General features: G+C 41.2%; 1 protein-coding gene across 1 annotated transcript in view; it reads right to left on the bottom strand.

The window, feature by feature from the left end:
- Positions 1 to 5,711: 5,711 nt before the first annotated feature.
- The window catches only part of prim2 (DNA primase subunit 2), a 438,807-nt gene continuing 418,271 nt past the window's right edge, over positions 5,712 to 26,247 (bottom strand). Inside the window, exon 14 of the mRNA XM_039738199.1 lies at positions 5,712 to 6,453. Within this exon, the coding sequence (XP_039594133.1) occupies positions 6,247 to 6,453 (207 nt within the window). The 3' untranslated portion in view covers positions 5,712 to 6,246. The remainder of the gene's footprint in view (positions 6,454 to 26,247) is intronic.

The raw sequence follows: 26,247 nt of genomic DNA, 5'->3' as shown, positions 1-26,247 counted from the left end.
CTTCTGGCCTGTCGCTCTGATGTCACATGTGATGAAGACCATGGAGCGGCTGCTGCTTCACCACCTGAGGCCACAGGTCCGCCACGCCCTCGACCCTCTGCAGTTCGCATACCAGGAGAAGGTGGGAGCGGAGGATGCCATCATCTATATGCTACACCATCCTCCCCACTTGGACAGAGGCAGTGGTGCTGTAAGAATTATGTTTCTGGACTTCTAGCCTTCAACACCATCCAACCTCTGCTCCTTAGGGACAAGCTGACAGAGATGGGAGTAGATTCATACCTGGTGGCATGGATCGTGGACTATCTTACAGACAGACCTCAGTATGTGCGTCTTGGGAACTGCAGGTCTGACATTGTGGTCAGCAGCACAGGAGCACCACAGGGGACTGGACTTTCTCCGGTCCTGTTCAGCCAACATACATCAGACTTCCAATACAACTCAGAGTCCTGCCACGTGCAAAAGTTCGCCGACGACACTGCTATGGTGGGCTGCATCAGGAGTGGGCAGGAGGAGGAGTATAGGAAACTAATCAAGGACTTTCTTAAATGGTGCGACTCAAACCACTTAAAACTGAACACCAGCAAAACCAAGGAGCTGGTGGTGGATCTTAGGAGGCCCAGGCCCCTCATGGACCCCGTGATCATCAGAGGTGACTGTGTGTAGAGGGTGCAGACCTGTAAATATCTGGAAGTGCAGCTGGATGATAAACTGGACTGGACTGCCAACACTGATGATCTGTACAAGAGAGGACAGAGACGACTATACTTCATTGGAAGGCTGGCGTCCTTCAACATCTGCAATAAGATGCTGCAGATGTTCTACCAGATGGTTGTGGGGAGCGCCCTCTTCTATGCGGTGGTGTGCTGGGGAGGCAGCATAAAGAAGAGAGACGCCTTACGCCTGGACAAACTGGTGAGGAAGGAAGACTATTGTAGGCACGGAGCTGGACAGTTTGACATCCGTGGCAGAGCGATGGGCGCTGAGCAGGCTCCTGTCAATCATGGAGAATCCACTGCATCCACTGAACAGGATCATCTCCAGATAGAGGAGCAGCTTCAGCGACAGACTGCTGTCACCATCCTGCTCCACTGACAGACTGAGGAGACCCCACACTATGCGACTCTTCAATTCCACCCGGGGGGGTAAACGTTAACATTATACAAAGTTATTGTCTGTTATACCTGCATTGTTATCACTCTTTAATTTAATATTGTTCTTTATCAGTATGCTGCTGCTGGATTATGTGAATTTCCCCTTGGGATTAATAAAGTATCTATCTATCTATCTATCTTTGCTCATGTGTGGTGAAGCCAATTCTGGAGACAGTGCGCCAACTACATACGTGAGAGATGAGCGGAGCTGGATGTACTGTACGTCGGTGCCAAGGTTATCGGCTCTGCGTTTACGTTGCTCTCTTTTCTCCTCATTGACTGCCAGCTGAGTGACCTCGAAGGCAAGTTGGAAACTGTGGACATGCTTACGCCAGTCTAATCTATCGAAAGCGAGCTTGTTGAAGACGTTCTTCATTTGATCTTTGTATCTCCATTTTGGAGCGCCAATGCAAGCTCTCCATAGTATACTTGCTTCGGGATGCGGGTGTCTGGGTGCCGAGTGACGTGTCCAAGCCATCGCAGTTGATGAGGGAAGATCTGAGACTCTCTGCTGGCACAGCTGGCCACAGTTGCATTGTTGGGTTAGTTGATCCTGCCATCGAATACCAAGGATCGTTTGAGGTTTCCGTTGTTGGACACACTTGAGCGGTCTGATGTCTTTCCGGTATAAGGTCCATGTCTCACACCGGTACAATAGCCTGCTCTCAGACTATTCTTGTTTATTATATTCTTTTACCTCATGAAGCACATCCTTACATTTCTTATAAAACGGTCTGAAGTAGGACAGCTTATGCTAATTTGTATTTTGGTGTCTGCAAAAACGATTTCTGTCCCTTTCCCACTCATAGGCTGCTTTGAATTTCATTAGGTTGTAAATACGGAATCTAAAAATATTTGAAGTGCTAGAATTTATGTTTGCAAGCAAGCAACAAAAACCGCTCAAATATAACAGCATTCAAAAGTCTACATATGCTTTATAGTCATTAACAGTAAAAATGACAGCCGAACTTTACCACTGCTGTGTGGTGCGACACGTTTAAAACGGCTCTGGAGAAAGCAAATGTCTTTAAATGTCACTCACCTGCATGCCGTGGAAGTGAATGTGAAACACAAAGGGGGAGTGCGGCTTCTCTTGAACTTCACTATAAAGCGAGCGCTCCAGACAAGAACAGGCCATTCAGCCCAACAAAGCTCGCCAGTCCTGTCCATTTATATCTTCCAAACAAACATTAAGTTGAGTTTTGAAAGTCCCTAACGTCTTACTGTCTACCACACTACTTGCTCGCTTATTCCAAGTGTCTATCGATCTTTGTGTAAAGAAAAACTTCCTAATGTTTGTGCGGAATTTCCCCTTCACAAGTTTCTAACTGTGTCCCCGTGTTCTTGATGATCTCATTTTACAATAACAGTCCTGATCCACTGGACTAATTCTCTTCATCATTTTGTACCCTTCAGTCAGGTCTCCTCTTCATCTCCTTAAGGCTCAGCTCTTTTAATCTTTCCTCATAACTCATCCCCTGTAGCCCTTGACTCAGCATAGTCATTCTTCTCTGGATCTTCTCCTGTGCTGTTATGTCCTTTTTGTAGCCTAAAGACTAAAACTGCACACAGGAACCCAGATGAGGCCTCACCAGTGTGTTGTAAAGCTTGAGCAGAACCTCCTGTGACTTGTACTCCACACATGAAGGCGCTATATAACCGGACATTCTGTTAGCCTTCTTAATGGCTTCTGACCACTGTCTAGTAGTTAATCGTCCACTACGACTCCTAAATCCTTCTCATATGGCGGACTCTCGATTTTCCGACCGCCCATTGTGTATTCAGACCTCACATTTTTACTTCCTACATGTGGCCCTTTACATTTACTGACATTGAATGGTTAAAAGGCTCAGATCTTTTCATTTTTCCTCATCACTCATCCCCTGTAACCCTGCACTCAGCCTAGTCACTCTTCACTGGACTTCTTCTTGTGCTGCTATGTCTATTTTAGTACATTGGACACTAAAACTGCACCCAGGACTCCAGATGAGGCCTCACCAGTGTGTTATAAAGCCTGAGCAAAACCTCCTGTGACTTGTACTCCACACATCAAGGCGCTATATAACCTGACATTCTGTTAGCCTTCTTAATGGCTTCTGAACACCGTCTGGCACTTGATAGTGTCGAGTTCACTGTGGCTCCTAAAGTCTTCTCATAAGACGTACTCTTGATTTTCAGACCTCCCATTGTGTATTTGACCCTCCTATTTTTACATTCTATGTGTAATTCTTTACATTTACTTACATTCAATGGTTAAAGGTCTCAGGTCCTTGAATCTTTCCTCATAACTCATCCTCTGTAGCCCTGAATCAGCCTAGTTGTTCTTCTCTGGACCTTTTCTTGTGCTGTTATGTCCTTTTTGTACCCTGGAGACCCAAACTGCCCCCAGGACTCCAGATGAGGCCTCACCAGTGTGTTATAAAGCCTGAGCAGAACCTCCTGTGACTTGTACTCTACACATCAAGGCGCTATATAACCTGACATTCTGTTAGCCTTCTTAATGGCTTCTGAACACTGTCTGGAAGTTTGATAGCTTAAAGTCCACTATGACTCCTAAATCTTAGTATCTTTCCACCTTTGAAAGGCAGAATGAGCTTGTCTTTATTTTAATCACCAGGTTGACCTTTAGTGATTTTTGCTAAAAAAAAGAAATGGTGTGATGTGCCATTATGGGCTAAACTTTATCTTAATTATAGACTGGTAGCTGGCAAATGTCCTCCCCATTATACAGGAGTGGGCAAAAGTAGGTTTACAGTTGTTCGTGTGGAAAACCAGCAAACTATTGCATAAAAAAGACGATGCTAGTAATTACAGACCAGTTAGCTTAACATGCTGTTAGGGAGTCTCACAGTTTTATTCCATTCCAGCTTTAACACGTTAACAATACAAAGAGAAGAATGTTGAAGAACGTGAAACTCTCAGCTCCATTTTTTGTTAAGTTTTCTTTCTACTCAAAGTTCTGACCTCTGTACAAGTAGCCAGCTTTGAACACAGCAAACAGGAAATGCTAGCAGGCAGAACGTAGAGAAGCTAAACTAACAAAAAAGAAGCTTTCTGCAGTAACAGCAAAATTATACAAAGGCTACTCAATGATCCTCTGAACTTTGAGTTGTGTTTGCGTAAATGTAGAGACATGGGGTGTCTGTGGTCACAGAGCTAAACTTAAAAGTGGTGGTGAGGCGGGCGGCCTTCTGCTGTTGGGCACCTTAAATCTGGAATAGCTGACCGACAAACTCGCCAGGCTGATACGGTGGAGCCTTTAAAAAACTGCTAAACACTCATTATGGTAACATGGCTTTCTGAGAGCTTCATTTAAGTGTCACCCTAATATTCTGTATATGTGCATTGAATGATCATTTTTATCAAATCTCCACAATCTGTACTCACCCCTGCTTTCTGTGCTGTACCTACATCGATGGATTGAAGGCCAGAGGTCCACATGACCAGCATCATCTAATTCTTCCAAGTGAAGCCTGAAAGCCCTGAGGACTGATTGAGATCATTCATGTTAGGTAGAATGGGGGCTGGCTAGCTGGTGGTCTCGTGGCCTTGGAGCCCCTGCAGATTTTGTTTCATTCTCCAGCCCGCAGGAGTTTTTTTTCCTGTCCTCCTGGCCATCAGACCTTACTTCATTCTTTGTTAATTGGTATTTCCTAATTTTAGATTTTTCTTTCCTCATCTTGTGAAACACTTTGAGCTCCATAATTTGAATGAAAACGTGCTATAAAAGTAAATTCTGTTGTCGTTGACCCTGATCAGTCGGGTTCTCTTGTTGTTTTTGTAGGAATGCACACGGCTGCTCCAAACTCTGTCTGAACCAAACAAGAGCAGCAAGCTGAAATTGTATACCGGGGGCAAAATCCATGGGGGTCTTTATATATTGAGACATGGAGGAGTGTTGAACGAATGGAATGAGAAGAGCAAAACTAGTCAGGCAAGTCTTAAGTACGAAGAAGGAGCTGGATAAATACAAAACAATTTATTTTTGTAGAGCCCAAAATCACACAAGAAGTGCCGCAATGGGCTTTAACAGGCCCTGACTCTCCAAGAAGACAAGGAAAAACTCTCACGACAAGGATACCCGTCCGTGTTCACTACCGATGACAACACTGAGTAAGTCTGCATCACGATTCTGACAAATCAATTAGGCTTTTGGCCCCTCGGTATTGCCTTCACCTCATTAAAAGCAGACCACTGCTCGCTGTTCTTCTTTGGTACAAATGCAGAGCGGATCAGCCATGTTTACTCCTAGAAAAACAACAAGAGAAACTGAATGACCAAGATTCGAAACTTTCCCACTGACTTACCCTCTCGAGTTTGAAGAAGAGTCGGGTTTTAATGGTCATTTTTTGGACTTTCTAAAATTGCCCAGCACATTACTCCCCCGATACAATTTTTACAAAGATTTGATCAAAAACCACTGAAACATTTCAATGTTGAAATTACCTTCGTGATTCTACTATTGGATGACTTGTTCAAAATGTGGAGGGGCCTGAGCCAACAAATTTGTGATTACGCTGGTCTCTATTGACTAACACAGACATATCACAAAAACAATTAAGAAACATTTTCGCTTTTATTACATATTTTCAAAGAAGAATATATTGGGAAACAGTGAACAGATTTATAAAAGATAAAAATGCCGGTCATGTAGATTTATGCAAGGCCCATCAATCACAGCGCATACTGCACGACTCAAGCAGCAAGTGCATTTTTTTCCAATTTTCCTAGCAGGAAGCATATGTTTAATTGGTTTAAAAAGCAAACTACATACGCATACATCTGTTTTAGGCAAGTACTTCATAAATGTTTCAAGAATGATGTGATGAAAAGCATCCAAAGCAGGAAATGCATGCAAAGGGTAAAGAACCTGCAATCGAGATAAAGGCAATTTAAAAAGCACATTGCAAAAACAGATGCCAATTGTAGCATGGGGTTTCTCAGGTGGAACGCTGACAGTAACAAACAGCGAGATTCAAGGACCGAGATAAAGAACACAACCGTCCTGCTGACGACATTGAGGCTCCTGAATTACAACTCAGTTGTTAAAGACAATAAGCCACTGACTGACAGCTCGGTGCCCAGGCATGCATTACGGTGCGTCTTGGAAAAGCAACTCCAAATCATCCATTTCCGCTGAACTTGCGCTTGCTGCCATTTTTACACTGGCAGGGGTCTCTTGGGATCCTCCAGAACTTTTGGCAGGGGCCTCTCTCTTCACATCTTTGCCATTAAGTAAACCTTGGCTTTCTGCAAAGTACTGATTTGGATGGTTCAGAGAAAAGTTGCAATCATCCACCTGAGGTGAGAAAAAAAAAAAACAAAGCAGTGAGGAATTGCAAAGTAAAACGCCGGGACGCTTTCAAAAATATGACGTCTACAATTAGCAGGCAGAAAAGGTTGTCATGTTAAGGAAGGCTGTCACACAGTCTGTGATTCAAGTCTTTTTCCAGTGTTATCACGTAGTTTATTTTGTCATTAGATCGATACAATTCTTTATTGTCATTATGCATACACAACGAAATTTTTTGTTGGTAGGACTCGGCTCCAAGGCAGAATACTTCAAATACACAATAAATAATAAAATAAACATAATAAGTATAAAAGACAGCAGCAATAAAACATCATCAAGGCCAGACCTTTCCTGAGGTAGTACGCCTGCAGAGACCACTGATCTGTGTGCGTGGGTCTGCAGGGGAGGATTACGAGGGAAGGTGCGTGTGCACGTCTACCGGGGGGCAGGTTAGGGGTACATGTAGACGTATGTGCGTGTATCAGCAGGGGCAGATGGACTTCACAGCTCTGGGGAGAAAGCTGTCTTTCAGTCTGCTGCTACGTGTTTTTATGTTTCTGTACTGCTTTCCTGAAAGCAGCGGTACAAACAGTCCATTTCCCGGATGGGCGAGATCTGCAGCTATACATGCGGCCCTCTTCCAGCATATACAGAGTCCAGGTCTAGGAGAAGACTTCCCACAATCCCCTGTGCTGTTCTCACCACCCGTGCCAAGTCCTTCCTGCCCTGTGCTGTGCAGCTGTCATACTGTGACAGAGAATGTTTTCTATAGCGGATCTGAAGATGTTTGTGAGCAGCCGAGAGGAGAATCCAGCATGTCTCATTTTCCTGAGGAAGAAGAGTCTTTGTTGGGCTTTCTTTACCAGGTGAGATGTGTTTAAAGACCAGGTCGGATCCAATGTGATGTGGATACCCAAGAACTTGATATTATCAACATCTATTACAGCCTCCTCATGTATGAATATAGGAGCATGTTCTGTTCTTCTGGACCTCCTATAGTCCACAATGACCTCTTTGGTCTTGCTGGTGACCTCTTTGGTTGTTGGCTGAGCACCATAGTGCTAGGTGTTGTATCTCCTCTCTGTAGTGAGTCTCATCATTGTCTGATATGAGACCCACCACGGTCGTATCTTCAGCAAACTTCACAACCATATTTGTGGCATTGATGGCAAAGCAATTGTGCGTAAATAATGTGAAGAGTGCTGGGCTGAGCACACAACCCTGTGGCGTGCCTGTGTTCAGAACCAGTGTGGTGGATGTACAATCTCCAATTCTAACCACCTGAGGCTTTGTTGGTGACAAAGTCCCTGATCCAGAGACGCAACGATGTGGACAGACCCAGATTACGAAGCTTTTGTACCAGCTTGTCTGGGATTACAGTGTTAAACGCTGAACTAAAATCGACAAATAGCATCCAAAATAAGTGTTGGGGCACTGCAGATGAGTCAGGGCTGTGTGAAGTACTATTGAGATGGCATCCTCTGTAGATCTGTTCCTCCTGTAGGTGAACTGATGGTTGTCAGATCCATCAGGGATCCAGCATCCTTGATGTACTTTAGGAGGATTCTCTCAAAGCACGTCATTATTACTGGGGTCAGAGCCACAGGGCGGTACTCATTAAGGCAGGGGACCGCTGATTTTTAGGCACCGGCACAATAGCAACTATTCGCATGTAAAGCTGCCCTCGGTTATTACAAACAACACTTGACCACATCCTGGACTTTTGCAAGCCACTTAGCGGAATCATTTTCAATATGCAATAAATTTCTTATCTATTGCCTGGAACAATGTGACAACTGTTACCATACAGAAGCTCTTCAGGAAATCAACATCTGATATTTTTGAAGAAGAGGATGAATTGCCGTTATCTACATGGGTTCGACAAAACAATATTGAAATTAATAATGTAAATTATTATGACTATCAACACGTGGATGACGAATTATTTACTAGTGGAATTCCTACTGAAAACGAAATCATAAACACGTTGCTTCAAAAAGAAGATGATGATAAAGATGACAAGGAGGAAGACGCCGCTGGCATATTGGATTTACTCGAACGCAGTTTACCAACATTGTTTGATGCCGAAAACGCCTGCAATAGATTGATGGAATTTTTTCAAGGAACTGACGTGAAAAAGCAAGCGTTGGTTGCAAACTGCGTGACTGTAGATTACAAAGTTTAAAACAAACAAATAATTTGGAATTTTTTTAGAAAATAGTATATTGTATGTAATGTATGTTTTGATCTGCGGTGGGCTGGCGCCCTGCCTGGGGTTTGTTTCCTGCCTTGCGCCCTGTGTTGGCTGGAATGGGCTCCGGCAGACCCCCCGTGACCCTGTAGTTAGGATATAGCGGGTTGGATAATCGATGGATGGATGGGTAGGGTTTGATTATGGGCTAAATGTATATTTTTTTCAATAAATCACTATTACTTTAACAGACTGAGTTAGTTTTTGTCAAATTCGCATTTCCCGGTTATAGCAAATTCCACTCATAATGAGCAAATAGTGTCGGTCCCGTCAAACTCACCATAACCGAGTCTGACTGTATTTACTGTGTTCATACATCCAACAAAATCAGTGTTTAAACATTAAAAAACAGGCTGTAAGCAAAAATTAATCAACACAAACGTCTGAACAATATGACATGAGCCTTGAAAAACACAAAAATTTCAACATATAAATGATACTCAATTGGTAAACTATACAGATGGCAGAGTATGAAATTACTATGAATTATTTATTATTAATCAAGTGTTCAACACAAACATTTCCAAAATTTCTTTGTGGAAAATTGAAGTGTTGAAGTGCCGTTAACATATGCGTTTTTACGTGATGTAATGCGTGAGATCCGTACACATACAGGCACATGAGGTGACCGTGATACTAAATTAGAGGCGAATGCCAATGTCCACTTGTAACACAATAACAAATATTTATAGTTTAGTATAGTATAGTATTTATTTATTGACAGCAAATCACACACAACACAGATAAATTAGCATGGGGCCCCTATGCTCGTGTGGTCCCCAGGCTACCACCCAGCGTGCCCATGCGTTAAGACAGCCCTAGGGATAGGCTCCAGCTGCCATGTGCCTCTGCCTTGGACAAGCAGGTTGAGAAGATAAATGGATGGATGGTGTCACACACGTGTGAATGGGAGGCAGCTAAAGGGCTTTGAATAACGACAGTTCCACCCCAGTTTAGGGGGTGGTGAGGTGCACTGACTTTCTATCTCGATCCTCTGCAGACCATTCACAGGAAATCCCACAGGGTTCTGGTGCCCATGAAGAAGTCACTTTTCGTTCTGGCGCCCACGAAGATGTCACTTCTGGTCTCGGCCTTTAAAGCTGCCATCTTTTTGTATTTGAATCAGTTCTGTTTTGGACCTGAACTTGAACAGAACTCAGCAGAAATGTACCCATTTGCAGCCAGGGCATATTATACGGGTGGCTGCCCCTAAACCTTTGATATCTCCTGTTCATTTTTACGACAATGGATATTTGGGTTTTGTCTCTTCAACAAAAAAAGAAGTAAACATAAACGAAAAATAGATTTCCAGGAAACCAAACATGGAAAAATATTCATAACAAAATAAGATAAACTGAATTCACAGAGAATGCCAAAAGTAATGCAAATGAATCTCTTCAGTTTGAAGAGATAAGGGCCCATGGGGACCTCTCATAAGTAACTGGGTTCTCTTTACTCCCTACACAGGTCGTCACCAATACATCCCTGGGATGGCAACTTGGGTTCTACTGGGAAAGCAACCGCCTTAGCCAAAGATGACTCTGTCAGTTCGAGAGACTGATTGGGCTTTTGACTACAAGGTTGCCTCTTCTTCTGAGTGGGCTTGTCTCCTTTGAGCCCTGCGACATAAAGATGTCATCCAGTTGAATTGTTACTAGAACAGCGAATCAGGTACTTGAAGACAGCTGAAGAGGGAGTGCGTTCAAGACAATTTCTATGACATTTCTTCACATAAGGAGTACGAGGAATTTGTGGAAACAACACGAGCGTGCAGTTAAAAGAGGAAACTCAGACAGTATTTAAGAAGCAGCTTTGAACTTTGGCAAGCGTATGAATCAGCCCAGCAATGGATGGCCCTCCGCAATCCTGAACTGGATACAGCATGTTTGAATGTGTTGTTATTAGACGGTATATAAAACCAGAAAGATTGATTGCACAGAACCTGCCCTCGTTTTTCATGTTCCTAATCTGTACAGCGGCATACATTCATGCAGGTCTATAAAATAAAACCCAAACTAGACATTACAGTATGCATCTCTCTTGGTTCTCTCAGCCGGTAGCAGCCAACAGAAAATCAAATGCAATCGAATTGAGTCATCCTTAAAAAGGTCATACATACACAAATCTCGCCATCTGGTGATTCTCCTGCCATGCGGAATGTGCGCTGTTAACTTTCTGCTCTAAACTGACCCGTTCAGTTTGTCTGGCACTCGTTTTTCATAATGTGATTTAAAAATCTTGAAACTGCATGGCCCTTGTCTCAATAAACAGCATTATCATTGAAAGCACGGTGACCTTCTTCTTAAATACCTCTGAAGGGCGCAGCATTCCCCATCCATCTGTTGTAAATCAGAGGTCCAGAAGTTGAGCTCATAAAAAGCCATTATGGCTCTGGGCCCCCACTGCTTGAACAATCACAAATTCTGAATTCTGAATGCAAAGAGCAGAGCAACACTGTGAGGATTAGGCCGGGATCGGAGGGAAGATGGCTATACACAAACGGTACAATCCACTAACTAATACACATCAGGAAACATCAGCCGGCGTTAAGCCCATAAGACCTCCTCCTTCCATTTTGACCCACTAATACACGGGTGTTGAACTCCAGGCCTGGAGGGCCGCAGCGGCTGTAGGTTTTCATTCTAACCATCTTCTTCATTAGTGACCAGTTTTTGCTGCTAATGAACTTCTTTTGCTTTAAGTTTAATTAACTTGATTCAGGCCCCTTAGTTGTCTCATTTTGTAATTAGCAGCCAAAGAATAATGTGACACAAAACGAGTCGCCACATGACCAGCTCACCTGTGCCCGTCACACAAGGCTGATCTCTCAGATCACCAAAACAGTTTGATGAACAGAGAGTCAACAGTTTTGGAAATGTCTGCTGTGGCAGAATGAGAGCAGCAACAGACGACAAAATTAAATAACGGGCTTATTAACAGCAAGAATCAGCTTCTCATTAATAGATTGGTTGGAGTTTGAAACCCCAGTTTAGCTGCTCGTCTGTTGGCTCGTTTCACGTCTCATTTCTGTTTGGCTGCCATTTCATGAAGAAGCAAATCAATTCAGAGGACTGAATCCTTAAAAACAGGAGGTTATTAAAATGAAGGGAAAAATGAGTTAATTAGCAGTGAAAACTGTTCAATGATTAGGAAAAGGGTCGGAATGAAAACCTGCAGCCACTGCGGCCCTCAAGGCCTGGAGTTTGACACCCCTGCCCTAATACACAGTCTCACTGGCTGCAGATTTTCATTCCAACCAGTTTCCTAATTAGAAGCCATTCCTTGCTGATAGTGAAACTTGGTATTCAACTCTACTGCTTCATAGTGCTTTCATTCATCCCAGACAAATGTTCATTACATTGTACTACAGAATCTCCTTTTCTGAGAAAATGATCCTTGTTTTCTGGACCAGAACAGATATGCTCTTTGCGATCCTCCCTTTTGCCTTCTCTTTTAATTCTAAACATTTTATTAACAACAGATACTTCATGACACACATTCACCATTGTAAAGGAAACCAAGTTAGCTGGAGAGCTGGGGGTTCCTTTGTCATTTGCACCTCATTATTAACTGTGGCTAGTTAAGAAAACAGAAAAAATGAAAAACCTAAATGCAGCTGCTTTAATCTAAAATTGGCAATTGACTGTTCTGAATTGTAACAAGTGAGTTAAGCCCAAAGACATACTGAGGGAGGTGAAAACCTGCAGCCACTGTGGCGCATCATGGCTGTGAGTGAATATCCCTGCCCTTATACAAGATCTCCTCTTTCCATTTTGCCCCCGCCCCCCAACATAAAGCATTAAAAAATAGACGATAAAAGACTGAGATTACAAAACGGGGCTTACAATCTGCCTGGCGCCAGTGATGTCACACTGAGGGGACGCTGAATTACATCAACAGGCTCAGTACTCACGTTAACACTTTGCATGAAAGGCAGGAGAGTGTGAGTGTCATGGGCTCCAGAGGGTAAGGGTTAGGATGTAACTTGTAGTCTGGTGTCAAATTAAGTCTGTTACAATGACGTATTAGCATAACACAATGGCTTACTGCTGTCAGACATGCAGAAAGAAGGAGGGGAGATCTACATGGCTTCAATATGGGCAATACCATTCCCGACCAAAAGAGGGCAATGTCGCTAACACTTTCTCCACTTTTATCTCAGGGCAGATGCATCACCAGAGTGATGTCCCTTTCTCCACTCACAACCCGGACGTCCTGCTCCAATGCCGCAAACCAAAAATAAAAGACGTCTACACCTTGTCGGAAGTTGGCGTTCATTCATGGAACCTGCATCTGAAAGGGAGGACAAACACACCAGGAGAGATCTTCCCTTTAAAAGAAGAATTGTTGTTGTTTGCACCACTTCTGTGGTCATTTTTATTATCTGCTGGTCTTTTTTTCTTTGCTCATTACATGGGGTATACCTTTATGGTACCCCAACCTCTTTTCTTGCCTTTTTTATGTGATTATAATGCATTTAAATGTGCATCCTTTTCTTGTTATATTTTGAGTATACCAATCAGCAAAGGACTTGCAGCTACAGCTTCCATTAAAATATTCAAACAATTCTTCTGCAAGCATCAGATTTGGACAATTTTTAAAAGATGTCACAATTACATTCCAGTCAGAAAAATTAGTAGAAGTAGAAAATGTAGGGCAGAAAAAAAAAAATGATTAAGTGTGATACATAATAGAAATGTGAGGTGTAAAAAGGTGAGTGCAGCCTTGGCAGCTGCTCTGGGCAGTATGAAAAAGGTGCAGTGCCCACTGCCAAATGGACAGATACAAAAAATGATGTAAATGGATATTATGGAATAGAATCAATAAACCAGAGCCCTTTCAGATGTGCAAAAGCATATTTACTCTTTGGCGAGAGTTATTAGAATTAAAGCCAACTGGAAAAGAGTTGAAAACGAGCTGAGATTAATGAATGCGAATGAATATTAAAAAGATAAGAAGTACACAAAATGATGGCATATATGCAGAGGTTATCCACAGATTTGTTTCTTAATCACCAGGACTTAAAGTGAAGCTACAGTTTGGAAATTGGTGAGACAGGAAAAAGGCACTATATAAAAGATAGATAGATAGATAGATAGATAGATAAAAGGCACTATATAAAAGATAGAGAGATAAGACAATATATAAAAGATAGATAAATAGATAGAGAGATATAGAAGATAGAGAGAGATAGATAGATAGATAGATAGATAGATAGATAGATAAAGTCACGATATGATAGTTAGATAAATAGATAAGGCACTATATGATACATAGAGAAAGCACTATATGATAGATGGACAGATAGACAGATTCTGCACTTTGGCTGAACTGTAATCACCATCTGTACAGTATAATGACGTACTATCAAATCGATTACCTTATTGGAACAGTTGTCATGATATTCTCAAACACTACCAGCAGTGGCAAAGCTGTAGTTACTGCAGCTGTCAAGGGGCTTGGATGTAAGAATGAGTGCTTGATACACTGATACACCTTTCACTGATACAATTCAGAAATAGATGAGATTACAGCAAGAACGAATCATACAAGCAGTGGATCTGCAACTGCTGTCAACAGCAGCCCCCTAGCATGATGAAGAGAGAAAGCAGCCCAATTCTCTATGCTTGCTTTTCTGGTCAACCCCTACTGTATATCTGTCCCTGCTATGTCTGTATCCTGTGAGTGTTTTCAGCTGCAGGGAATTTTGTCACAGCACAGAGGTCTCAGCTTCATACAGAGCGTCAACATTCATATTCTTTTAAAAGAAAATATAACTTTATATGTTAACCACAGATCCAGTCAGGAACCAGAGCTAATGAGGCAGTAAGGCATTCCAGCAGGATTTAAAAGGATGAAAAGAAAAACAAAAGGAAACATTTAAACTTGGATGGTTTTGCTCTGCAGTAACATTAGATTATATAGGATTGTTACTGTCACATGTAAAGTCAGCAGCAGAATTCTGACTTGAATGTGCTAAAAAAATATGCAACATGCCTTGTGTTACTGTAGTGAAAGCACTTTATATTAATATTTACGATTATTTTATTTAAATAAAAAAGAAAAAACGTGTTAAAACTTGAGTATTTGAAAAATGATTTGATTTTTTGGCAGCACTATGTTTCACAAAAAGTAACATTAAACATAAGTACATTTATTTCTTGTATGAAAATTTCATATTATCAGAATACTGAATCATGAAGCTTGAACTGCTAAGTGTATTGTTTCATGCCTGATAGATAGATAGATAGATAGATAGATAGATAGATAGATAGATAGATAGATAGATAGATAGATAGATAAACTGCCCTCAAAGTAACATGCAGCTTGTACGTAAGCCAAACAAAATATATACAGTCATATGAAAAAGTTTGGGATCCCCTCTTAATTCTTTGGATTTTTGTTTCTCATTGGCTGAACTTCCTTTTAATATCTGACATGCCTTATGGACACAGTAGGATTTCAGCAGTGACATTAAGTTTATTGGATTAACAGAAAATATGCAATATGCATCATAACAAAATTAGACAGGTGCATAAATGTGGTCACCCAACAGAGATATGACATCAATACTTAGCTGAGCCTCCTTTTGCTCCTTTGAGCCTCCAGACGCTGTCCTCCTATAGCCTGTGATGAGTGTCTGGACTCTGATGGAGGTATTTCTGACCATTCTTCATACAAAATCTCTCCAGTTCAGTTCAATTTGATGGACAGCCTGCTTCAAATCATCCCATAGATTTTCGATGATATTCAAGTCAGGGACTGTGACGGCCATTCCAGAACATTGTACTTCTCCCTCTGCACGAATGCCTTTGTAGATTTTGAACTGTGTTTTGGGTCATCGTCTTGTTGGAATATCCAACCCCTGCTTAAGTAACTTCAGCTTTGTGACTGATACTTGAACATTATCCTGAAGAATTTGTTGATATTGGGTTGACTTCATGCGACCCTCGACTTTAACAAGGGCCTCAGTCCCTGAACTAGCCACACAGCCCCACAGCATGATGGGACCTCCACCAAATTTGACAGGAGGTAGCAGGTGTTTTTCTTGGAATGTGGTGTTCTTCTTCCGCCATGCAAAGCGCTTTTTGTTCTGATCAAATAACTCAATTTTTGTCTCATCAGTCCAAAGCACTTTGTTCCAAAATGAATCTGGCTTGTCTAAATGAGCATTTGATACAACAAGCGACTCTGTTTGTGGTGTGAGTGCAGAAAGGGCTTCTTTCTCATCACTCTGCCAATACAGATGTTCTTTGTGTAAATTGTGCTGAATTTTAGAACGATGTACAGATACACCATCTGCAGCGAGATGTTCTTGCAGGTCTTTGGAGGAGATTTGTGGGTTGTCTGTAACCATTCTCACAATCCTGCTCATATGCCGCTTCTGTATTTTTCTTGGCCTGCCAGACCTGCTGGGTTGGTTTAATAGCAACTGTGCCTGTGGCCTTCCATTTCCTGATTCCATTCCTTACAGTTGAAACTGACAGTTTAAACCTCTGAGATGGCTTTTTGTAGCCTTCCCTTAAACCAGGAGACTGAACAATCTTTGTTTTCAGATCTTTGGAGAGTTGCTTTGAGGATCCCATGCTGTCTGTCACTCTTCAGAGGAGAGTCAAAGGGAAGGAAGCACAACTTGTAATTGACCACCTTAAATACCTTTTAGCACTCATGATTGGACACTCCTGTCTATGAAGTTCAAGGCTTGACGAGCTCATCATACCAAGTAATCAGCACTGAGCAGTGACAGGCATTCAAATCAGCACAATGACAAGGGGTCCCACATTTGTGCACAGCCAGTTTCACATTTGATTTAATTTCATACAACTAAATACTGTGTCACTAAAAATCTTTGTTCGGAAACCACAGCAGAACTCCGATGTTCCTAGGAAGTCAAAGACATGCCACTGTTATCGTTATTGTTGAAAGGAGAGTCAATTATTATGCAGGCTAAGAGGGGGTCCCAAACTTGTTCATATGACTGTAGTTTAGTTTAAAATTACATTATTAAAAGTCAGGAGTGTATTATAAAATGGTCCTTGCTAGCGCCCCCTTGAGTTCTGTGGTAAAACTGTGCTTGTTCTGAAGGTGCTCTATAGGCTGAGCAGGGTGTTATGATGGATTCATACACTGCATTTATTAATGAATTTAAGTCTGAGGTGAGGTCAGGAAAAGAGTAACAGGACTATGCAAGACGTCCACATGTATTTAAACTGTAGAATACATGGCTACATCATTTTATTGCAGTTGTTACTAAACGTCTCAGTGCTTACAGTTACGTTTAACCTTGGGATGGAGAAATGGCACACGTCTATTAAAGGTGGTAATGTAGGCTGTTACAGCTGCACAGCTAACACTGCAGCCTGTGTCTCTACTTAAAGAGCAAAGCCCTTCCTTTTTTACTAGACTGTGGATGTTCTGACATTCCACTCTCTTTCCTTCCTTTGGAATATGTTGCTAAGCAACAATTACAGCTGTTTTCACAGTCGGCTAAATTGTGACAGGCAGCAGCGATGGTGAGCTTGACAAAGTCATGAAACACTTGATCGATTGAGATGTTAAGCAGCTAAAAGAGGGTCTCCTAGGCTTTTGAATAAGGCTGTGGAATAAACGCAATCAAGGTTACGAGACGAGTCTCCTGCTTTGTTTAAGGTAAATGAGAGAGCAGCAAATCCTGAACTGACGCACAGGAAGAATCAAAACCATTTCCAAAAGTGCTGATGGCAATTGTAGGCCATAGGTATTTAAAAAGATGAAGTATAAAATCACATCTGCTAAATGGGGATAAACACAAGGACAAACAACTCTAAGGATAAATTGACAAACATACTGTAAGCAATAAAATGGTGTATTTGCTTCCCTAGGGGAATAATGCCTAATATATTGTGGTCAAAATAAAAAGCATCAGTATGAATTAAAACTGTTAGCTGATGCTGTTGAGTGACTGGGTTACTTTACTGAATTCTGTACTTTTTTCATTTTATAAATACACTACGGCTCTCATGTTAGGTACAGCAAACATGCATCATTTTTCCAAAGGGCACAACTTTTACATTATCTTTTATTTTATGGTATACTAGCAAAATACCCGCGCTTGAGCACATCGACTCCACACAGAAGTGGGAAAAGAGCAAGAAGACAAAGAAGAAGATAAAGAAAACAACCATAGACACATGGGATAAACTACTAAGTAGTGTGGTGGACAGTAGGACTTTAGGGACCTTTCAAGTTTGACTTTGTTATTCTGTACAATCTCTGTGACTGTTGCCTGCATGATCTTTTCTTGTTAAGGTTTTTCTAATGTTTTAATGTTCTAATTTAGTGGCCTGGTACTCCTTAGATGATCAATGTGAAAAGTGGTCATCATTTTTTGTATACAAAGGTTGCAGCCAGGATACAGATACATAAATGGTAAACTCAGCAGTTTAGATTAGCTTCCAAAGCATTCTGTCAAATGTAAGCTATTGTGCCAGGTATTAGTACCGTATATGCTCCAATAGAGGCCCCCGGCGTTTATTTGCAAAACTAGCCTCGGCTCCCGGCGCTTAATAGAGACCGGCTATTGTTAACAAAAACCTTCAGAACGCAATATTTTTACGCGCGTGTCGGTACAGGTAGGTACAGAAAAATATCGGCTAATATTACAAACAGCTCCTTTATTTGAATTTCCCATGCCGCATAAGACTGTTAAAGATAAATGGCAATGTCTTTCTGTAAATTTCGCTGCTATTCGTCACCCGAATCCGCAATGACAAAAAAATTCCATTTTTGTGGATACGAAGACGGCAGGTCTTTCTTTGTTACTCCCCTCCCTGCCCAAAAGGTAGATTTCGTAATCCAGGGCCTCGCAGGTCCAAAATAAGTAAATGTGTCCCAGGTCCGACGACCTAGGCTAATCTCGTTGACAGTAAAAAACGATAAGGAATGTGCAGCTGGTTAAAAGTGATGAATCTTCACGGAGACTCTTCATAGCAAAACACATTTATACCACTCTCTGTTTATCACTACCATACAGTATTACAGTATAACAACCGTATTTTGGTCAACCCAGCATGAAAATGAAGCAGCTTTAGAAACTGGTATATCCGTATTTCTTATATATGCAACGTGCTGACATGCACACGTATTACGCACGTCTATAAAGATACAGACGCTTACAATGTATGCCAGTAGGCAAATATCAAAGACCCGGCTACTGTTAGAGACCGGCTACCATTTGAAGCCCGGCGCTTATTAGAGACCGGCGACAATAAGTGACTCGGCGTTTATTGGAGCATAAACGGTATTGTTGTTGTTGCTGCTGTTTATTGGGTCGATACCTTTATCCAGGGTGACTTGCATTAGCAGAACAAAGTACAGTTGCTTATGTCCATTATTATAACTGACATACAGTGCATCCGGAAAGTATTCACAGCGCATCACTTTGTCCACATTTTGTTATGTTACAGCCTTATTCCAAAATGGATTAAATTCATTTTTTTCCTCAGAATTCTACACACAACACCCCATAATGACAACGTGAAAAAAGTTTACTTGAGGTTTTTGCAAATTTATTAAAAATAAACAAACTGAGAAATCCCATGTCCATAAGTATTCACAGCCTTTGCTCAATACTTTGTCGATGCACCTTTGGCAACAATTCCAGCCTCAAGTCTTTTTGAATATGATGCCACAAGCTTGGCACACCTATCTTTGGCCAGTTTCGCCCATTCCTCTTTGCAGCACCTCTCAAGCTCCATCAGGTTGGATGGGAAGCATCGGTGCACTGCCATTTTAAGATCTCTCCAGAGATGTTCAATCGATTCAAGTCTGGGCTCTGGCTGGGCCACTCAAGGACATTCACAGAGTTGTCCTGAAGCCACTCCTTTGATATCTTGGCTGTGTCCTTAGGGTTGTTGTCCTGCTGAAAGATGAACCGTCGCCCCAGTCTGAGGTCAAGATCGCTCTGGAGCAGGTTTTCATCCAGGATGTCTCTGTACATTGCTGCCGTCATCTTTCCCTTTATCCTGACTAGTCTCCCAGTTCCTGATGCTGCCACCACCATGCTTCACTGTAGGGATGGTATTGGCCTGGTGATGAGCGGTGCCTGGTCTCCTCCAAACATGACGCCTGGCATTCACACCAAAGAGTTCAATCTTTGTCTCATCAGACCAGAGAATTTTGTTTCTCACGGTCTGAGAGTCCTTCAGGTGCCTTTTGACAAACTCTAGGCGGGCTGCCATGTGCCTTTTACTAAGGAGTGGCTTCCGTCTGGCCACTCTACCATACAGGCCTGATTGGTGGATTGCTGCAGAGATGCTTGTCCTTCTGGAAGGTTCTCCTCTCCACAGAGGACCTCTGGAGCTCTGACAGAGTGACCATCAGGTTCTTGGTCACCTCCCTGACTAAGGCCCTTCTCCCCTGATCGCTCAGTTTAGATGGCCGGCCAGCTCTAAGAACTTCTTCCACTTATGGATGATGGAGGCCACTGTGCTCATTGGACCCTTCAGAGCAGCAGAAATATTTCAGTAACCTTCCCCAGATTTGTGCCTCGAGACAATCCTGTGTCGGAGGTCTACAGACAATTCCTTTGACTTCATGCTTGGTTTGTGCCCTTACGTGAACTGTCAACTGTGGGACCTTCTATAGACAGGTGTGTGCCTTTCCAAATCATGTCCAATCAACTGAATTGACCACAGGTGGACTCCAATGAAGCTGCAGAAACATCTCAAGGATGATCAGGGGAAACAGGATACACCTGAGCTCAATTTGGAGCTTCACGGCAAAGGCTGTGAATACTTATGGACATGCGATTTCTCAATATTTTTATTTTTAATAAATTTGCAAAAATCTCAAGTAAACTTTTTTCACGTTGTCATTATGGGGTGTTGTGTGTAGAATTCTGAGGAAAAAAATGAATTTAATCCATTTTGGAATAAGGGTTGTAACATAACAAAATGTGGAAAAAAGTGATGAAGCGCTGTGAATACTTTCCGGATGCACTGTACATGGAGGTGGGAGTTGAACTGGCAACCTTGTGGTTTCACACCCAATGCCTTAATCACTAGGCCACCAAGCCACCAATACTGCAGTTCATCACCTCAATTCTTTCTTTGAGGAGGAATCTGTGCTCAGCCTGTGGATCTGAAATGACCCTGAAGCATTTCTTGCCCTTTTCTGAAAATGGTATGAAACCTGAATTACAATGTAGAATTGTACTTCATAAAGTTGACATTCTGACCTGACATGTCAAGAGCTTTTTAAAATCTCTATTATCTATAAAAACTGAATGTTGATGAACACACACTGGCACACAGGAGAAGCCTCTAATTCATTGGAATTCGTAACAGAATCAGGTATTTTGATTTTATAAAAAATACTGTACTATGAAGTATAAGCAAAATGTTAGCAGGCAGCTTTGAGGCTTTAATGCACAATACCTCACATTACTGGAAACTTAAGTTCCACTATTCTCAGTTCCGAAGTGTATAAAAAAAGATGCTAACTGTAAGTGAATAAACTAAAATGGACTAGACACCATGTAAAGAAGCGTAAGTGAGAGAAGCCTTGTTGTTTACAACTGTACTTTACATCAAGTCCAAAAGGTTCAACAGACTTGCAAAAAGGTACAGAGACAATCTCATTATGGAGTTTCAGATCTACAGCACACTGACTAAGACAAGTGTGGGATTTATGTTAGAAAAACATGAATAATGAACAGAAAAATATACCTAAGAAAATGAATTGTTTATTCATTTTCTGACCTTCTAAAGAATAAATATGAATTCACAATATGCAACCACATTTGTCAACATTAATTAGATATGGAAAATTATCTCTAATGAATAATTCTAATAATAATAGACGATAGTTAACAGGACAGGCTATCATAATATTTTTCCAGTCTTTTCATTTTTATGCAAATGACAAAGTTTAAATTAAACTAAATTTAATATATATTCAGTGAGTAAAAATATTCAGACAGGCCTCATTTGAAACTTTGCACTGCAAAAGACTATTAAACCAGAAACTGTTCCTAAACAACAATGGCATTTTAAAAGCAGAATCAAATGAAGACAAAAACAATTGTGGTCATGTTGTGCTACAGCAGCTGCACTCCCTATGAGGCTGAAATCCCATGCAAAGCCGACATTAAACACGGTATGAATAAAGCTTTGTCTCTATTGCTGAAACACAGAAACGCTGTGTGTCCATTCCATTGCCTAAAGTGAAAAATAGGAGTTAATGAGAGTTATTTTATGAATCATGATTTGTATTATTCTAATAGCATTACCAGTGACTCAGTTTAAATGTCAAGTATCAAAACCTTAGCTTAAAATCAATGTCAGAAAAATAAAACATAGAAAATGAAAACCATGACAGGAGCGACAGGGTGCTGCACATTGCCCGTTATTCCCCTAATTACGAAGTGAGTAAATAATTTAGATGGATGCCTTCTGTTAGTTTAAACTAAGGACAAAGGAAGGCAGAAAGAACTCAGTTGTGAGTAAATCTTAATCGTGTAGTGGTTAGCATGGCATCTCGAGTCTCCTTGCTGTCTATGTGAAAGTTGCAGGTTTGTTTCCCCCCAGAGTTATTCTAATATTCCTCCCACATGTCAAAAATGTGCATGTTAGGCTAAACTGGTGATTCTGAACGGGTCTTGCGCGAGTGTATAACTGAGGCTGTGTGCTCCATGACCCTAAATGGGATTTAATCGGGATTAAGAATATCACTTATCACTGAGCAAATTGTTAGGAATACAGTGGTACCTCGGTATATGTCTGCTTTGGAATAAGTCCAACTTGGTATACGTCCTGTTTAGAGGCGAAATATTTTGCTTGGTATACGACTCGTGTACTAGAACAACACGTGTGGTATACCGGGCGCGCGCCTTCAAAAAAAAAAAAAAGTTTTAACCTGTACAGTAATGCCTCACTATATCGTGCTTTGACTTTCGCAGCTTCACTCTATCGTGGATTTTATATGAAAGCATAACTAAATATATAACTCGGATTTTTCGCTGCTTCGCGGGTTCTGTGGACAATGTGTCTTTTTACTTCCTGTACATGCTTCCTCAGTTGGTTTGCCCAGTTGTTTTCATACAAGGGACGCTATTGGCGGATGACTGAGAAGCTAACCAATCAGAGCACGCAGTTAAGTTCTCCTGACTGAGAAGCTAACCAATCAGAGCACGCAGTTAAGTTCCTGCATGCTGAATGCAGTGTTAACCAGTAAGTCTCATCTCGCTCATTCAGCATCAACGTGTTTCGCTGTGTAAAGAGTTGTGCTCTTTTGTGTTTATCTTTGTGCATAGTCAAGCCCTTCATTATGGCTCCAAAACGATCTGCTGCTGCTTCAGGGGCCGTGCTCAAGCACAAGAAGAAGATGTGAACGATTGCCGAAAAGGTAAACGTTTTGGATTTGTTGAAGGCTACGATTCTTTTTATTTAAAAAGTAGGAAAGGAATATAAGATCTACGGCCGCAGTGTCCTTTTAACCAGGGTGCAAAACGAGTTGTAAGTGGATGTAATAAGGCAGTACAGTAGTCTGGATGGAATCTGCTTTAGGGATTTGGATTGAAGACTGCCAGAAGAAGAACGGCAGTGCTTCACATTTGCCTGAAGAGGCTTCTTTGGAAGAGCTGTAACGCTCATCTTTGTTGTGCAGTAAAATTAAACTCATTGTTATCGGACAAGTCATTTTCATTTATTTCATCTAACTGCTTTTGTATTTATGTATTTTAGTATTAAGCAGTGTTTAAATTATTTTATACAACCCCATCAATGTATAATATGCCAATAACAATAGGATTTTTTTTTCATGGGAACGAATTAATCATTTTCCCATTATTTCTTATGGGAAAAATTTGTTTGGTATAAGTCCTGTTTGGTATAAGTCCAAGGATCTGGAACTGATTAAGGACGTATACCAAGGTACCACTGTATCTCTACACCTGCTTATCCAGGTAATTATCTAATCAGCCAATCAAGTGGCAGCAGTGCAATGCATAAAATCACGTAGCTACAGGGAAGGAGCTTCAGCTGATTACCAAGCTGCTGATTCCCACAAGTTTAAAACTCTTTAGAGCAACATTTACTAGTTACCTGCTTGAATGTATTCAACCAAAGCTTCAATGTACATTCAGTAGAACACTCTAGATGAGAACAGGCCATTCAGCCCAACAAAGCTCACCAGTCCTATCCACTTATTTCCTCCAAGAAAACATCAAGTTTAGTTTTTAAAGTCCCTAACGTCTTACTGTCTACCTCACTACTTGGTTGCTTATTCCAAGTGTCTATTGTTCTTTGTGTAAAGAAAAACTTCCTAATGTTTGTATCGAAATTTACCCTTAACAAGTATTCAACTGTGTCCCCGTGTTCTTGATTCAGTGAGAAAATTCTTAGGACCACCATACTAATACTTTACTCTCTAAACAGCCTCAGTACTTCATGGCATTGATTTGACAAAATGTTAGAAACATGCCTTTGATATAATTAGTGCAAACGCCAGTACTAATGGTCCTCATCGAATTGGAGACAAATGTGGCTGTGCAGCATGGCAGGGGGTCTTTACCAATGTTATTTTTACTTTTCTGCGCCAGTCAAAAAAGTGTGTCTGTGTTTCCTCCCACAGCCCAAAGACATGCAGGTTAGGTGCACTGGCGATCCTAATTTATCCCTAGTGTGTGCTTGGTGTGTGTGTGACTCCCGTGACCCTGTGTTAGGATGTACCGTGTTGGAGAATGACTGACTGATGTCAGTCATTTTGTTATACAGTTTATATGTCCTGAAAGGAAAAGAGCTGTGTGTCAACGATACTCTGAGCCAACTTTGCCACACTCTGTACTGCCCTGTGGTTTAAGGCTGAACTGGTGCCATACCAGAATTTAAAGCAGCCAGTGATCGATGTACATAACGGTTAGTGGGCACAGATGCAAATACCCGGACGTTACTCAGATGTCTAAGGAAGTAATCGAAACATTTCACAAATATCACAGAATACCAAGAAAGACAATGATAAGCTGCAAAACAATCGGGCAAACTTCAAATCCAAGGCTGGGAGTTTGTTTAAATCTTTTCAATAGCAAGGCAGAACTTCCCGACTCCTACATAAAACAGGATAACTTCGCTACAGGTTTCAAATCTAAGCAGGATGGAGTCGATATTTGAGTGGATTGTGACAACTGACATTATTGGACACCATTCTGTTCAACTTTCTGGCAATTGAAAGAAAACAGAAAAGATCCAAAGAGCCAAAAAAACATAAAATAAACTGTTGACTGTCAGAAATCTATAAAAAGAAGATAAATGAATACAGCGATGGAAAGAAATTAAGTCTGTTTTATCACATCAGTACATTGTGTCAAACAAAGCATAAACAGTACAAATGCAAATGGTGCAGTTAACGGGGGAAAAAAGTTCACTAAGGCCTGCAGAATAAGGGAAGACACCGATGAGCTTTCTCTCCTTTAATTAGAGCTTTAAAAGCCAGCTGATGAGAATGAGCCTTGAATCATTAAAGCACCCATATGGAGCCGGTGCTATGACGTGCCACGTGGCTTCTTCAAAAGTTCATTTCTACGCTGCATTTATATGCAATCTGACATGAAATACTTGGGCTAAGTAATTAAAGCACAGAGCAGGCTGATTCTTCAGACTGTGCACATCAACTCAACACAGAATATCCAAGTGTACACCTCTTAAACAATCTGCAGCCACTCATTATCTCTGAGAGAGCTTCTTTCATATTTATGACAAGAATACAGTCTGCTCGTGGCTCATCACTCGACTCCTGCCGACTACAAATGAGATGAGAGGAAGCCATATTGTGGATCCTGTTGCCATGCTCTCAGATTCACATGATTCTCACCAGTGTCAATGAGGAGTTTTTAGCAGTCATTACGAAAAACATTTCATCTACTAAAATGTAACATGTTTATAACAGCTCATATTTTAACACTGAATAGTTTGACAGTGACACTGGCATTTACAGAAAAGAGAAGCAGCATGTTACTTTATTTTGGCAGCATACATTCATATTCATTCAAAAGATGACACTTTTATCAAAATTGCAAGGGGAAAAAAAAAAGATGGAAATTATTACATATTTTTTTGCAATGAGTCATAAATGGCAGCTTGAATGACTTACTTGGGTCAGTGGTGTTGAACTGGCAAAGTTGTAGGTCACAGTCCAATGCCTTTAGCTACTTAGGGACCACAATGCCTATCAATCAAGTTCAAGTTTACATTTTTTTTTGCCATGTACAAATGTTCAATAACATTTGTACTTGAATGTCCCAAAGAGACCAGTGGGAGTTATAAAAGAAGAACAAAACACATGTAGTAAATATAAAATCAGACGAAACACTCCTATAACATACTGTAATCAGCAGGTGGGCACCACAGAGCCCCCAAACCCCAGCCACGAATGCATCAACACAGTGTCATCATTGGTTAAAAACAAAAAAAAAAAAACACAATTTTTTATTTCACAATATATTAGGTACCTTTGGAAGTTAGAGTTGGAGCACAGGGGCAGCCATTGTCCAGCACTTCTGGAGCAAATTTCAG

The sequence above is a fragment of the Polypterus senegalus genome, chromosome 16 (genome assembly GCF_016835505.1).
Source record: "Polypterus senegalus isolate Bchr_013 chromosome 16, ASM1683550v1, whole genome shotgun sequence".
Lineage (NCBI taxonomy): Eukaryota > Metazoa > Chordata > Cladistia > Polypteriformes > Polypteridae > Polypterus > Polypterus senegalus.
This window is presented reverse-complemented; position numbering and strand designations above follow the sequence as displayed.